At 46.3% G+C, this 15,261-nt stretch overlaps 1 protein-coding gene across 3 annotated transcripts in view; it reads right to left on the bottom strand.

Annotated features, from left to right (window-relative positions):
* The window catches only part of RAMP2 (receptor activity modifying protein 2), a 114,687-nt gene that overhangs the window by 2,119 nt on the left and 97,307 nt on the right, over window positions 1-15,261 (bottom strand). For 2 of the 3 annotated variants that reach the window (XM_068262331.1, XM_068262332.1), the window contains exon 3: window positions 8,328-8,424. In XM_068262331.1, the coding sequence (XP_068118432.1) occupies window positions 8,328-8,424 (97 nt within the window). The remainder of the gene's footprint in view (window positions 1-8,327; window positions 8,425-15,261) is intronic. The other variant, XM_068262333.1, reaches the window with a different exon arrangement.

Raw genomic sequence — 15,261 nt, 5'->3', positions numbered from 1 at the left:
TTTTAAGCATAGGATCCGGTCAAGTACTAACATGTCCATTCTGTCGGTGTGCCTTGTATACATTGCAGTGATTGAACACAAAGTCCTGACCTGTACCTTTAGGCCTCTCTTCCATGGGCAGTTGAACTGTGTGCTTAGCAAGCAGTTGCCAGGCAGCAGTGAGCAGTTACCAGGAAGCAGTGAGCAGTTACCAGGCAGCAGCAAGCAGTTGTGAGAGTTTGAGAGGCATTTCACTGCCTATCAACTGCCCGTGGAAAAGAGGCCTTAGGGACACAAGATGGAAGTCGAACATATCATAATAACAAGGCTATAATGACGTGCCTGATGCAACTGAGAGACTCTAAACAAACGATCTGTGCCATGGACAGTGACAACATGTAAGAAAAATTATACAATCAAAGACGGAATCATGTTGGCATTCAAGGCCATGACATCATCATCGAACCCTGAGTGGAGTGATGTGACTTTTTACAATATATACCATATTTTTCAGACTATAAGACACTCCTGACCATAAGAAGCACCCAGGTTTAGAGGACAAAAGCCAGGGGAAAATATATATACTAAACCTGGTGTATCCATGGTGAAGGGGCATCTTGTGGATTATGCCCCCTTGTACCTCTTGTGTCTCCCTGTGTCCTCTTCTGTCCCCCTTGTGTCCTCCTGTGTCCCCCATGTGTTCGCCTCTGTCCTCCTTGTGTTGCCCTCTATGCCCATTTGTGTCCCCCTTGCGTCCTCCTCTATGTCCCTTTGTGTCCTCCTGTGTCCTCCATTTGTCCCCCTGTGTCCTCCTCTGCATGGGCACAGTACAGGGAGTCCCTGACATTGTGGCAGATTGGAGGTTCACAAGTCAGGAACTCGTGGCACGCGGACTACAAGACGCAGTGAATTTTTTCCCCACTTTTGGGGGAGAAAAAGTGAGTCTTGTGGTCCATAAAATACAGTAACCCTTGCATAGAGAAACTGAAGTAAATCCAGCACTCACTGCTCTAAACACTATTTTATTCATTCGTAAATGTCAAACTACCATTAAACAGACACCACCAAAGACTGCTTCACAAAACTAATGCTAGGTACACACAAGTCTGGATGACGTAAGATACCAGCACCAGCATACCACTAGAGATGGCCCGAATGGTTCGCACGCAAACTTATTCGCGCGCACTTTGGTGGTTTGCGTTCGTGAACGAACGCAAACTTTATGGCGGTTCGTCCCGCCTCCTATACTACATCATTAGGGACCCTATACATCACAGTCAGCAGGCACAGGGTAGACAATCAGGCTAAACTCCCTCCTGGAGGCCCCCCCCCCCCCCCTTTTATAAGGCAGGCAGCGTCAGCCATTTTACTCACTCGTGTGGCTGCAGTAATTAGAGAAGGGAGAGAGGTGCAGCAGAGACATTAGGGAAAGCTTAGTTAGGATTGTTAGGTTGCTCTTTCTTGCTGATCCTCATCCTCAACAGCTCTTTTGAGAGCTAATGTTGTTCTTCTGATCTATTTTTTTTTTTTTTTGGTGTCTGTGTACCACAGACACTTGTGTTGCATATACAGCCCTGTCAGTCAGTCTTAGCTGCTGGACCTTGGCTCTTTGGTAATACTACTGTTTCCTACTGTGCCACTGCCAGGCCCAGCACATTCAGTGACTACTACCTGTGTGTATGACAGGCAGCTGAACATTTGTAATACCCATCACTGCATATACCTACCTGTTGTTCACCGTGCACCCACCTACCTACGTGAGCGCACGCAGTGTGATATTTAATACCACCAGTCACTGTACCTGTTCACGGTACCTGTGTGTGTGTGTGTGTGTGTGTGTGACAGGCAGCTGCACATTTGTAATACCCATCACTGCATATACCTACCTGTTGTTCAGTGCACCCACCTACCTATGTGAGCGCACGCAGTGTGATATTTAATACCACCAGTCACTGTACCTGTTCACAGAACCTGTGTGTGTGTGTGTGTGTGTGTGTGTGTGTGTGTGTGTGTGTGTGTGTGTGTGTGTGTGTGTGTGAGACAGACAGCTGCACATTTGTAATACCCATTACTGCATATACCTACCTGTTGTTCATAGTGCACCTACCTACCTACGTGAACGCATGCAGTGTCACTGCACCTGTTCATGGTACCTGTGTGTGTGTGACAGGCAGCTGCACATTTGTAATTACTATCACTGCATATACCTACCTGTTGTTCAGTGCACCCACCTACCTACATGAGCGCACGCAGTGTGATATTTAATACCACCAGTCACTGTACCTGTTCATGGTACCTGTGTGTGTGTGTGACAGGCAGCTGCACATTTGTAATACCCATCATTGCATATACCTACCTGTTGTTCAGTGCACCCACCTACCTACGTCAGCGTACGCAGTGTGATATTTAAAACCACCAGTCACTGTACCTGTTCACAGTAAGTGTGTGTGTGTGTGACAGGCAGCTGCACATTTGTAATACCCATCACTGCATATACCTACCTGTTGTTCACAGCGCACCCACCTACCTACGTGAGCGCACGCAGTGTCACTGTACCTGTTCACGGTACCTGTGTGTGTGACAGGCAGCTGCACATTTGTAATATCAATCACTGCATACCCACCTGTTGTTGTTCAGTGCACCTACCTACCTACGTGAGCGCACACAGTGTCACTGCACCTGTTCACGGTACCTGTGTGTGTGACAGCTGCAAATCTGTAATACCAGTCATTGCATAATTGTTCACTGTACTTGTGTGACCACACGCTGTGTAATATACCACTCCGTGCATACCTGTTAACTGCACCTGTGTGGCTGCACATTGTATTAGTCAAGTCAGTGCATACCTTTCACTTCATATGGATATGGACAAAAAAACAGGCAGAAGCAGACCCAGAGGAAGGCCACCCGGCAGGTCTGTTCGAGGTCGTGCTGATGTGATTTTGTGCGGCACTGCACCAAAGTACAGTGCTCAGAAGAAGGCACGTCCCATGAACTCCCAAGATTGTCAGGACGTGGTTGACTATTTAACACAGAACACCTCATCTTCCGCAGCCACCAGCGCTACTACTAGCACCACATCCGTTCCATTTGAGACTTCGCAGGAGTTATTTGGTGGGGAATTAACTGATTCACAGCCACTACTGTTACAACAAGATGAAGGCGCTAAGCAAGTTACACCACCTCATATGTCTGAGTTAGGCGAGACTATGGACGTAACGTGTGAGGAGGAGGATGATGAAGTACCTGCTGTTGGTGCAGTTTATGAGGTGTCTGAGGCAAGCAAAGCTGGAGAGGGTGATTATGATGATGACAATGATACGAATGTCACGTGGGATCCTAAGAGACAAGATGACCAAGGGGACAGTTCAGAGGGGAAGTCAGAGAGGAGTAGGAGAAGATGAGTTCCTGAAAGAAGCAGGGTGAGCTCGTCGTCAGAAATAGCTGGTGGCAGTGTATGGCGCCATGTATCGCCACCTATGTACAGTCAGCCAACATGCCCTTCAACGTCAGCTGCTGATGCCACCATAGTGCCATCACCCCAGGGGGGCTCAGCGGTTTGGCCATTTTTTAGTGTGTCTGCCTTAGATCAGAGCAATGCCATCTGTTCTCTCTGCCTCCAAAAATTGAGCCATGGAAAGGCCAACAGCCACGTAGGGACAACTGCCTTACGAAGGCACATAGAGAAAAGGCACAAACTGCAATGGGAAGAGCATCAGAGGAAAAGCAGAAAACAAAAGAAAAGCCACACTCCTTCTCCTCTTCCACCTTCAGGTGCATCATCTTCAGCCTCTTTCTCCCTTGCACCTTCACAATCACAGCCAACCTCCTCCACTCTGCCTTTCACCTTGAGCGGTTCCTGCTCCTCTGCCCACAGCAGCAGTCAGATGTCCATGAGGGAAATCTTTGAGCAGAAGAAGCCAATTTCTGCCAGTCACACCCTTGCCCAGCGTCTGACAGCTGGCTTGGCGGAACTGTTAGCTCGCCAGCTGTTACCATACCAGCTGGTGGACTCTGAGGCCTTCCGTAAATTTGTGGCCATTGGGACACCGCAGTGGAAGATACCAGGCTGCAATTATTTCTCTAAAAAGGCGATACCCAAACTGCACCGTGAAGTTGAGAGGCAAGTGGTGTCATCTCTGGCACACAGCGTTGGGTCAAGGGTAGAGATGTCGCGAACGGTTCCTGAACCATTCACCGGCGAACATCTCAGTCTCTCTGTGCTATGTACTACTTCCGGGTCGCTATGACCCGGAGTAGTACGCCTGCGCTGGCCCGGCGGTGCGAGTCCTAGATCACGCTCCTGTTGCCGGGCACTTTCTGCGCATGTGTGTGACGTCATGAGCCATCTCTAGTCAAGGGTCCATCTGACCACGGATGCCTGGTCTGCCAAGCACGGTCAGGGCAGTTACATTACTTACACAGCCCATTGGGTCAACCTGGTTACCGCTGGCATGCAGGGAATACGTGGCTGTGCAGCGGACCAACTTGTGACACCTCCATGGCTTGCAGGCAGGCCTGCTGCCACCTCCTCTCCTCCTGCTACATCCTCTTCGCAGTCATCATCCTCCTCCTCCTTGGCTGAGTAGCAGTTCAACTTTACTGGTGCTGCGATCTCCTCCAGCTACACAGCCCCAGCTCCCCAGGGCCTATGCTGCATGCCAGGTATGACGGTGTCACGCCATCTTAGACATGTCTTGCCTCAAAGCAGAGAGTCACACTAGAGCAGCTCTCCTGGCTGCTCTTAACAAACAGATGGATCAGTGGCTGAACCCGCACCAACTGGAGATCAGCAACGTGGTGTGTGACAACGGCAGCAATCTCATTTCCGCTTTGAATTTGGGAAAGCTGACACATGTACCCTGCATGGCACATGTGCTGAATCTCATAATTCAGAGATTTGTGTCGATGTACCCAGGCTTACAGGACGTCCTGAAGCAGGCCAGGAAGTTGTGGGCATTTCAGGCGGTCTTACACGCCATGGCACACTTTGCCGCTATTCAACGGAGAAACAAGTTGCCGGTGAGAAGCCTGATTTGCGATAGCACGACTCGCTGGAATTCGACCCTCCTTATGTCCTCCATCCTGCTACAAAAGGAGAAAGCTGTCACCCAATATCTCTACAACTACAGTAGAAGGACACACTCTGGGGAGATGGGGATGTTCTGGCCCAAGAACTGGACACTCATGCGAAATGCCTGCAGGCTCATGCGGCCGTTTGAGGAGGTGACAAACATGGTGAGTCGCAGTAAAGGCGCCATCAGCAACTTGATCCCATACACTTTCTTCCTGGAGCGTGCCATGCGAAGAGTGGTGGATCAAGCTATGGTGGAGCGTGAACAGGAACAGTTACAGGAGGAAGAGTTGTGGGATCAATTCTCATCAGAACAAGATGTTTCCTCAACACCTGCGGCAGCACAGAGGGGGGAGGAGGAGGAAGAGTCGTGTGGGGAAGAGGAGTCAGACTCAGATGATGAGGAAGGTGTTTTTTTGGAGGAAGAGGAGGAGGCGGAAGAAGAACAACCGCACCAAGTGTCGCAGGGGGCTTGTGCTGCTCAACGTTCCCTTGGTATTGTTCGTGGCTGGGGGGAGGAGGAGAAATTACCTGACGTCACTGAGGAAGAGCAAGAGGAGATGGATAGTACGTCTGGATTCAAATTTGTGCAAATGGCGTCTTTCATGCTGTCCAGCCTGTTGAGGGACCCCACGCTACAAGACCCTCGGCATAGGTACAAAGTGGCGGAGATGTTTCCAAATCACCAGAAGGCAGAAAGGATGCTGCACTTGCAGAACAAGCTGGCAACTATGCTTTACAGTGCATTTAAGGGTGATGTCACAGAACAACGCAATAAAGGTACCACTGCCAGTAATCCTTCTCCCATGTCCACGCAGGCAAGGACAGGACGCTCCAGCAATTTCGATCTGATGGTGATGTCGGACATGCGAACATTCTTTAGTCCAACGCCTCGCCTAAGCCCTTCCGGATCCACCCTCCACCAACGCCTGGACCGGCAGGTAGCTGACTACCTGGCCTTAAGTGTCGATGTAGACACTGTGAGCAGCAATGAACCCTTGGACTACTGGGTGCGCAGGCTTGACCTGTGGCCAGAGCTGTCCAAATTTGCCATCCAACTTCTGTCTTGCCCTGCCTAAAGCATCAGAAAGGACCTTCAGCGCAGCTGGAGGCATTGTCACTGACAAGAGAAGTCGCCTAAGTCACAAAAGTGTTCAGTACCTCACCTCTATCAAAATGAATGAGGCATGGATCCCGGAGGCCTACTGCCCGTCCGAAGACTGCCTGCCCCAAGACTAAGTCGCTCCCCACACAGCATCTCTGTTGGAAGGGCCGCTTGACTGCCTTATCCGCCACCACAAACAGGGTCCAGGACACCAGGCGGATTCCTGAATTTTTAAGGCTGTTGCTAGCAGCGGCTGCTATAATAATTTTTCTGGTGCGTGTACATGCCTACCTATTTTTTCTGGCTTCACTGCAGCTGCAAAAACAAAACAAAAGGCATGTACATGTGTCAATTCCCCTTCGTGATCGTTACCTTGCCGCGGTGAAGGGGCTTAATGAAGCAATGACCGCCGGCTATATGAGTGTCTCGGCGTGGGGGGGGGGGGGGGCACACCCAAGATAATAAGGTTGTTGCTTCATTGTGGACAGACCAAATTCGATCAGCTGGACAGTCACTGTTGTTCTATCATTGAGCTACCACAGCCCGGCGACCATATGGGCTTGAAAACCGCCACGGCCTGCACTCTCGCCATGGTGCGCACCAGTCCAGCACGGCCGTCACTACACAAACAGCCGTTTGCGGGGCGTTACACAGTGAGTTTGGTGTGCCAGTGTGAAGCAGTACTCTAATTACACTCCCTGATTGATGTATACACATGCAAGATGTTTTAAAGCACTTTAGACCTCCAATTTAGCATGGTATCTGATTTCTGCCCTTAAAACGCTGCTTTGCATCAAATCCAGATTTTTCCTTGGGACTTTCGGCGTCTATCCCACTCATCCATGCAAAAGCTCAGATGTTAGACCCCTTGAAACATCTTTTCCATCACTTTTTCTGGCTAGCATAAGTGTTTCTAGTTCTCAAAGTTCGCATCCCCATTGAAGTCTATTGCGGTTAGCGAAAGTTCGCGCGAACTGAACTTTTGCGGAAGTTCGCGTTCGAGGTTCGCGAACCGAAAGTCGGAGGTTCAAGCCATCTCTACACACCACCACTATATATCTCTCCATGAGGAGGGTGGGTCACATAGTGGACGTAGACAGGTGTGATGCCCGTGCCTGTTATTAAAAAGGGAGGGGAGGGGGAGAGAGAAGGTAGCTGCTTAATGGAGGGTGACAGGAGAAGGCTACGCATGTTATTGAGGTGAGTTGTACTGGCCAAGTTTTTTGGAAAAAGGACATAGTCTGTCAATTTTTTTTTTTTAACTAGCGGTGCTCTTTAAGGGGTACTTGAGATTATTATTATTATTATTATTAATTGTATTTATAAAGCGCCAGCATATTATGCAGCACTGGACAATAAACAGGAATACATACATTGCAACAAGGGGTGACAGACAGAGAGGTAGCAAATGGTTATACAACATAGCACAAGTTTATACATGCAATCAGAGTATAAAATGTGTTTTACCGAGACCCGGCAAAACAAGTCCCAGTTAATCCATGAGAAGGGTGTCATTGCTGGGGAAGTAAAATTAATAAGGAGACACTAAGGGAGGGGAGAGGCCCTGCCAAAGGCTTACAATCTAAAGGGTAAGGGAGGGACACATAAGGTAGGACTGTGGAAAAGGTGGTTGACTGAGAGAGTTAGAGTGTGGTAGATGTGGGGTAAGATGGAGCCACTTTAAAAATGTATACATCCCTGGGGCTTCCTCCAGCCCCCACCGGCCTGATCGATCCCTTGTCATCCTCAGTCGCCTCCTCCTTCACCCGCAACTGGCCCTCCAGTTCTCCAGTCAGGGCTGGCACAGTCTGGCCAGGCGCGCTCCCCCGACTCCCATTGCTGGGAGTGTTCTGTGCCTGCGCAGTAGTACTGAGCAGGTGCAGAACTGGCAACATTAACACACACATGCTCATTTGGCCTTGGACCGGAGGACTTTCCGGGCCAATTGCGGATGAATGGGGAGTCGGAGGAGGACGGCGTGGGAACGATCAGGCCGGAGGGGGCTGGTGGAAGCCCCAGGTATGTATATTTTATCTTTGTATCCCCATCTCAGGTTCCCTTTAATGTGTACTACTAATATCCTATAAAAAATACAGCTAAGTGAGAAAACGAAATGACTTTAAATCCAGTCTGAATGTGAAATATTCTGAAAATATCACTGATACGTACATATAAACCTTGTGAAATTCGCACCACTGGGCTGGTCCACTGGAATTCATAAAGTCATCAAAAGATTGCACATACTCACTGACTGCTTCAGAATACTCTGTGAAGAGAAACACAAAAGCATAATATGAGACCAGTGAAGTATTAGCATGCTCTGGACCATCATTAACTTATAAACATTGCAGTCTTTGCAAAATAACAAAGGAAAACATTTTTTCACCAACTCATAGATTGTCAGAAAACTCCAGCTGATGGCTCACACTTGCAGATCCACTCAATCTGAAGCCACGCCTCCGTGAGGATCAGTTCTGCTACGAGCAAAAACTTTCGGTTTTCCGCAACTAAACACAATGAGCCAACAGACATGTCGATGGATGCTTTGTTTTCTACAGGATCTGATCACACATGTCCATTTTGTCCATGTCTGACATGATGATGGGACGCAAACTTACACAGGGCAAATGAAGATCCTGGTGGCTAGCCAGTCTCAAGACCTTAATCTAATAGTAAATCTGTGGAGGGGGCTGAAGGTCCAAGTTTCCAAACAGCCTCAAAACCTTACTGACTTGGAGAGGATCTGCAAAGAGGCCAAAATCTCTCGCATAGCCAGGCCAGCCCCAGTGCACTGAAGCCTGACTCCGGCGACCAGGAAGAGGCTACCGCGGGGTACTACTGCAGCCAAAGAGATTAACAGGATGCCAGGCAACTGGTATTGTGTAAAAGGAAATAAATACAGTGCATCCAGAAAGTATTCACAGCGCATCACTTTTTCCACATTTTGTTATGCTACAGCCTTATTCCAAAATGGATTAAATTCATTTTTACCACAGAATTCTACACACAACACCCCATAATGATAACGTGAAAAAAAGTTTACTTGAGGTTTTGGCAAATTCCTTACGAATAAAAAAACTGAGAAATCACATGTACATCAGTATTCACAGCCTTTGCTCAATACTTTGTCGATACACCTTTGGCAGCAATTACAGCCTCAAGGATTTTTTAATATGATGCCACAAGCTTGGCACACCTATCCCTGGTCAGTTTCGCCCATTCCTCTTTGCAACACCTCTCAAGTTCCATCAGGTTGGATGGGAAGCATCAGTGCACACCCATTTTAAGATCTCTCCAGAGATGTTCAATCGGATTCAGGTCTGGGCTCTGGCTGGGCCACTTAAAGAAAATCTGTATTGTTAAAATCGCACAAAAGTAAACATACCAGTGCGTTAGGGGACATCTCCTATTACCCTCTGACACAATTTCGCCGCTCCTCGCCGCATTAAAAGTGGTTAAAAACAGTTTTAAAAAGTTTGTTTATAAACAAACAAAATGGCCACCAAAACAGGAAGTAGGTTGATGTACAGTATGTCCACACATAGAAAATACATCCATACACAAGCAGGCTGTATACAGCCTTCCTTTTGAATCTCAAGAGATCATTTGTGTGTTTCTTTCCCTCTGTTCTTATGCACTGAAGTTTCAGGCTGCTTGTTTCTTCCTGCAAACAGCTTTGCCCTTGTCTGTAATTCTTCAGTATGTGAAAGCCCAGCCAGCTCAGAGGACGATTTATCCAGCTTGTAAAAGATAAGAGAGAAGAGAGAAGCTGCTCTAATCCTAAATAACACACAGGCAGTGTGCATAGAGATGCCTGGAAGGGGAAGTTCATAGCAGAACCACAACACTGAAGAACTTGGCAGCCTTCCAGACACAGGCCGACAAGTCTGACAGGGGAAAGATACATTGATTTATTACAGAGACAGTGATAGTATAAAGTGCTGCAGTAAGCCAGAACACATTAGAATAGCTTTTTGAACTTGTAGGATGATAAAAAACAGGATGCAATTTTTGTTACGGAGTCTCTTTAAGGACATTCACAGATTTGCCCCAAAGCCACTCCGTAGCCCGAGTCTGAGTTCAAGTGTGTTTTGAAGTTGGTTTTCATCCAGGATGTCTCTGTGTATTGCTGTAGTCATCTTTCCTTTTATCCTGACTAGTCTCCCAGTTTTCATGCCGCTGAAAAACATCCCCACAGCATGATGCTGCCACCACCATGCTTTACTGTAGGGATTGTTTTAGCCTGGTGATGAGCGGTGCTAGGTTTCCTCCAAACGTGCTGCCAGGCATCACATTTGGAGGAAACCAGGCCAAAGGGTTGAATCTTTGTCTCATCAGACCAGAGAATTTTGCTTCTCATGGTCTGAGAGTCCGCCAGGTGTCTTTTGGAAAACTCCAGGCGGGCTGCCATGTGCCTTCTACTAAGGAGTGGCTTCTGTCTGGCCGCTCTACCATACAAGTCTGATTGGTGTATTGCTGCAGAGATGGCTGTCCTTCTGGAAGGTTCTCCTCTCTCCACAGAGCACCTCTGGAGTTCTGACACAGTGACCTTCTCGCTCAGTTTAGATGACTGGCTAGCTCAAGGAAGTGTCCCGGTGGTTTTTACTTATTCCACTTATAGTTGATGGAGGCCACAGTGCTCATTGGGACCTTCAAAGCAGCAGAAATTTTTCTGTAACCTTCCCCACATTTGTGCCTCGAGACAAACCTGTCTACAGACAATTCCTTTGACTTCATGCTTGGTTTGTTTTCTGACATGAACTTTTAACTGTGGGACCTTATATGGACAGGTGTGTGCCTTTCCAAATCATGTCAAATCAACTGAATTTACCACAGGTGGACTCCAATTAAGCTGCAGAAACATCTCAAGGATGATCAGAGGAAACTTTATGGCCAAGGGTGTGAATACTTATGTACATGTGCTTTCTCATTTTTTTTTTAAATTTTTAACCTCTCTAGGACCGCGTCACGCTGATAAGCGTAAAGTCCTGGGGCGGGGATTTGCAGGGGATCGCGCGCGCTGATGTGCCCGAATCTCCGCTTGGATAACGGTGCTCCGCTGCATCATCAGTCTCCCAGCGGCAATCGCCATCTATTTATTAGGTGCAGTGCTGAGATTTACCGCAGCGCTGTACTGGGGACAGCTGTGCAACACGGCTGTTCCCCTGGGAGACAGGAGAGCGAACGGCTCTCATAGGCTGAAGCCTGTGACAGGCGATCGCCGTCATTGGCTGGCTGGGGATGGAGGGTGTTTTTAAAAATAAATAAGGAAATTTATTTAAAAAAAAAATACACATAAATATTTATAAAAAATAAATAAACATCCTAGGAGAGATCATTGCCCACCAACAGTAAGCTGTGTTGAATAACAGGGAAATTGGTGCGCTACCCCAACAATTCTATCACTTAACCACTTAGCGTGCTGCACTCCAGAGAATGCCACTCAAACATCCACAATCTGAACAAGTACAGGATCTTCTCAAAAAAATTGCATATTGTGATAAAGATCATTATTTTCTGTAATGTACTGATAAACATTAGACTTTCATATATTTTAGATTCATTACACACAACTGAAGTAGTTCAAGCCTTTTATTGTTTTTCTTATTGAGGATTTTGGCATACAGCTCACGAAAACCCAAATTTCCTATCTCAAAAAATTTGCATATTTCATCCGACCAATAAAAGAAAAGTGTTTTTAAAACAAAAAAGTCAACCTTCAAATAATTATGTTCAGTTATGCACTCAATACTTGGTCGGGAATCCTTTTGCAGAAATGACTGCTTCAATGCGGCGTGGCATGGAGGCAATCAGCCTATGGCACTGCTCAGGTGTTATTGAGGCCCAGGATGCTTTGATAGCGGCCTTAAGCTCATCCAGAGTGCTGGGTCTTGCGTCTCTCAACTTTCACTTCACAATATCCCACAGATTCTCTATGGGGTTCAGGTCAGGAGAGTTGGCAGGCCAATTGAGCACAGTAATACCATGGTCAGTAAACCATTTACCAGTGGTTTTGGCACTGTGAGCAGGTGCCAGGTAGTGCTGAAAAATGAAATCTTCATCTCCATAAAGCTTTTCAGCAGATGGAAGCATGAACCCACTTTTGAACCAGAAACAGCGGCAGAAGCGCCTGACCTGGGCTACATAGAAGCAGCACTGGACTGTTGCTCAGAGGTCCAAAGTACTGGAGTCTGGAGGAAGACTGGGGAGAGGGAAATGCCAAAATGCCTGAAGTCCAGTGTCAAGTACCCACAGTCAGTGATGGTCTGGGGTGCCATGTCAGCTGCTGGTGTTGGTCCACTGTGTTTTATCAAGGGCAGGGTCAATGCAGCTAGCTATCAGGGGATTTTGGAGCACTTCATGCTTCCATCTGCTGAAAAGCTTTATGGAGATGAAGATTTCATTTTTCAGCACGTCCTGGCACCTGTTCACAGTGCCAAAACTACTGGTAAATGGTTTACTGACCATGGTACTACTGTGCTCAATTGGCCTGCCAACTCTCCTCACCTGAACCCCATAGAGAATCTGTGGGATATTGTGAAGAGAAAGTTGAGAGACGCAAGACCCAACACTCTGGATGAGCTTAAGGCCGCCATCGAAGCATCCTGGGCCTCCATAACACCTGAGCAGTGCCACAGGCTAATTACCTCCATGCCGTATTGATGCAGTCATTTCTGCAAAAGGATTCCCGACCAAGTATTGAGTGCATAACTGAACATAATTATTTGAAGGTTGACTTTTTTTGTTTTAAAAACACTTTTCTTTTATTGGTCGGATGAAATATGCTAATTTTTTGAGATAGGAAATTTGGGTTTTCATGAGCTGTATGCCAAAATCATCAATAAGAAAAACAATACAAGGCTTGAACTACTTCAGTTGTGTGTAATGAATCTAAAATATATGAAAGTCTAATGTTTATCAGTACATTACAGAAAATAATGAACTTTATCACAATATGCTATTTTTTTTAGAAGATCCTGTATATATAAAGAAAGTGCGCTGCTAATCAAACCAAACAGTCCTCAATAGGCAGAGTCAGTCCCAACTTGTAAGGGTCATAAAAAGTCCAACACCTTCAGCTTTCCATACAACCGAACCTCAGGGATATAAGAACAAAGAAGAATCTCATTGCACAAATATAAGAACTCCAGCAAAAAAAAAACTCCAGCAAAAAAGGAAAGCAGTTAAAATTTGACAGAACCTCCAGGTTTTTGACTAGTCCATCTCCTCATGGGGGATTCTCAGGGTTTTCTTTGTTTTCATAAGCATTTTCTGAACGACAGTTGCTAAGCCTAACTGCCAAAATAGTGTGCAAGTCAGCGGAGAGGGTGGCTGGTATCTTTCTATTTTGGCAGTTAAACTGCTATTCAGGTAATGCTTTTGAAAAAAAAAAAACACTGAGAATCCCCCATGAGAAGATGGACTAGTCCAAAACCAGTTGGTTCTGTCAGATTTTAACTGCTTCCTTTTTTCGCTGGAGTGGGCCACTACAACACTCTGATCGGAAACATGTAGGTAACTTGCACAACATCATTTGGACATTGTAAATGATTAGCTGCGACATTTCATGGACTAATTGCGAGCAGCTCTATGCTCCCTAAGGGCATTTCCACTGCGTCACCTGAACCATACAAGCTCTCACAAATCTTCAAATAAAGCAGCAATCATCACTAAGGGGTAAAGCCCTATTTCAGCCTCTCATGTTTTCAAAGCATATAATAGTAAGTTACATGAATTAGCAATGCACTTCTGTACTCTTTTTTTTATTTTTATTTAAATTAATAAATACATTTAAAATACAAGTCTGGCTAGCTCTTACCTTGATCCTTTAGCTCTTTATTGTCATGGGAGTGAGATTACTGTTTCCAGCATAGAACAGATCACCTGACCATGCCCTCCCTGTCCAGAGAGAGATTAACACTTTGTGGCCAGCGCTGCTGCTACCATGCCTCCTTGTTCATTGTGTAATAAAGTATTTAACCCTTTTCACAAATTTCCCAGTATATTTATAAAAACCACAGATGCTTATCACCCCGCCCTGCTTGAAATAAAACATTTTTCACTGTTCTTTTATTTACAGTAACTTTTCTATAAGCATGCTGGGAAGAGTATAGGTGGGTAGGCGTTTGTTTTTTTGCACACAAGTCAGGGAGACAAGACTCTGCTTATCATTGCTGCAGTACTGTCTACAAAGAGTTAACCTCTCAGAAGTGGGACAAGATGGGAGGGGTCAGTTGATTTGCTTTTGTCCTCTCCCAGCTCCTTACCAGTGATACTGGGATAGGAGGGGGGAGTTCAGACAGCTTTTTCTCCAATAAAATCGCTCTATCCTCTCAAAAGGAGCCAGCCAGAAGAACTACTGGACAAAAGTATTAGAAAAAGTCCACTTGAAAATATCAAGTATATGGTGTATTCCCGGAGTTTGGAACTGGAAAATAAATTTGTGCGCAGCAAATTTACCAGTAATAGAACCACGTCCTGATAGAGCAGACATTTCCACAGTAGAATACATATCCATGTAATCAGTAGCTAGCTGCAGGGGTAACAGTAAAAAAGGGCGCAGGAGGCTAGTGGACAAATCGGGCGCCGCTATTCACTCCCATAATAAATATCGTTTACTGGGTGCCGAACGGGAAAAAAGGGCGCCCGAGAATAATAACGTATAATAACGTTTTCCAAGGGCGCCCGAAGATTTTTAATGTTTTATAACTGCTTGTGATGATTTACGTTTCCTATTTCAATAAAACATTATTTTAAATGTTATCCCTTACTGTTTGTAAAACATTATTATTCACAAAATAAAAGGATCAGTACGTAACGTAAATTGTAATATATTTTATCCCTTACTGTTTCTAAAACATTATTCTACACACAATACAGTTATCACTAAAGAGGGTCGTAGGTTTAGGCACCACCAGGGGGGTCTTAGGTTTAGGCACCATCAGGGGGGTCTTAGGTTTAGGCACCACCAGGGGGGTCTTAGGTTTAGGCACCATCAGGGGAGTCTTAGGTTTAGGCACCATCAGGGGAGTCTTAGGTTTAGGCACCACCAGGGGGGTCTTAGGGTTAGGCACCACCAGGGGGTCTTAGGTTTAGGCACCAC

Source organism: Hyperolius riggenbachi, chromosome 12 (assembly GCF_040937935.1).
Source record: "Hyperolius riggenbachi isolate aHypRig1 chromosome 12, aHypRig1.pri, whole genome shotgun sequence".
NCBI lineage: Eukaryota > Metazoa > Chordata > Amphibia > Anura > Hyperoliidae > Hyperolius > Hyperolius riggenbachi.
Note: the sequence above shows the minus strand (reverse complement) of the source record. Positions and strands in the feature narration are given on the sequence as shown.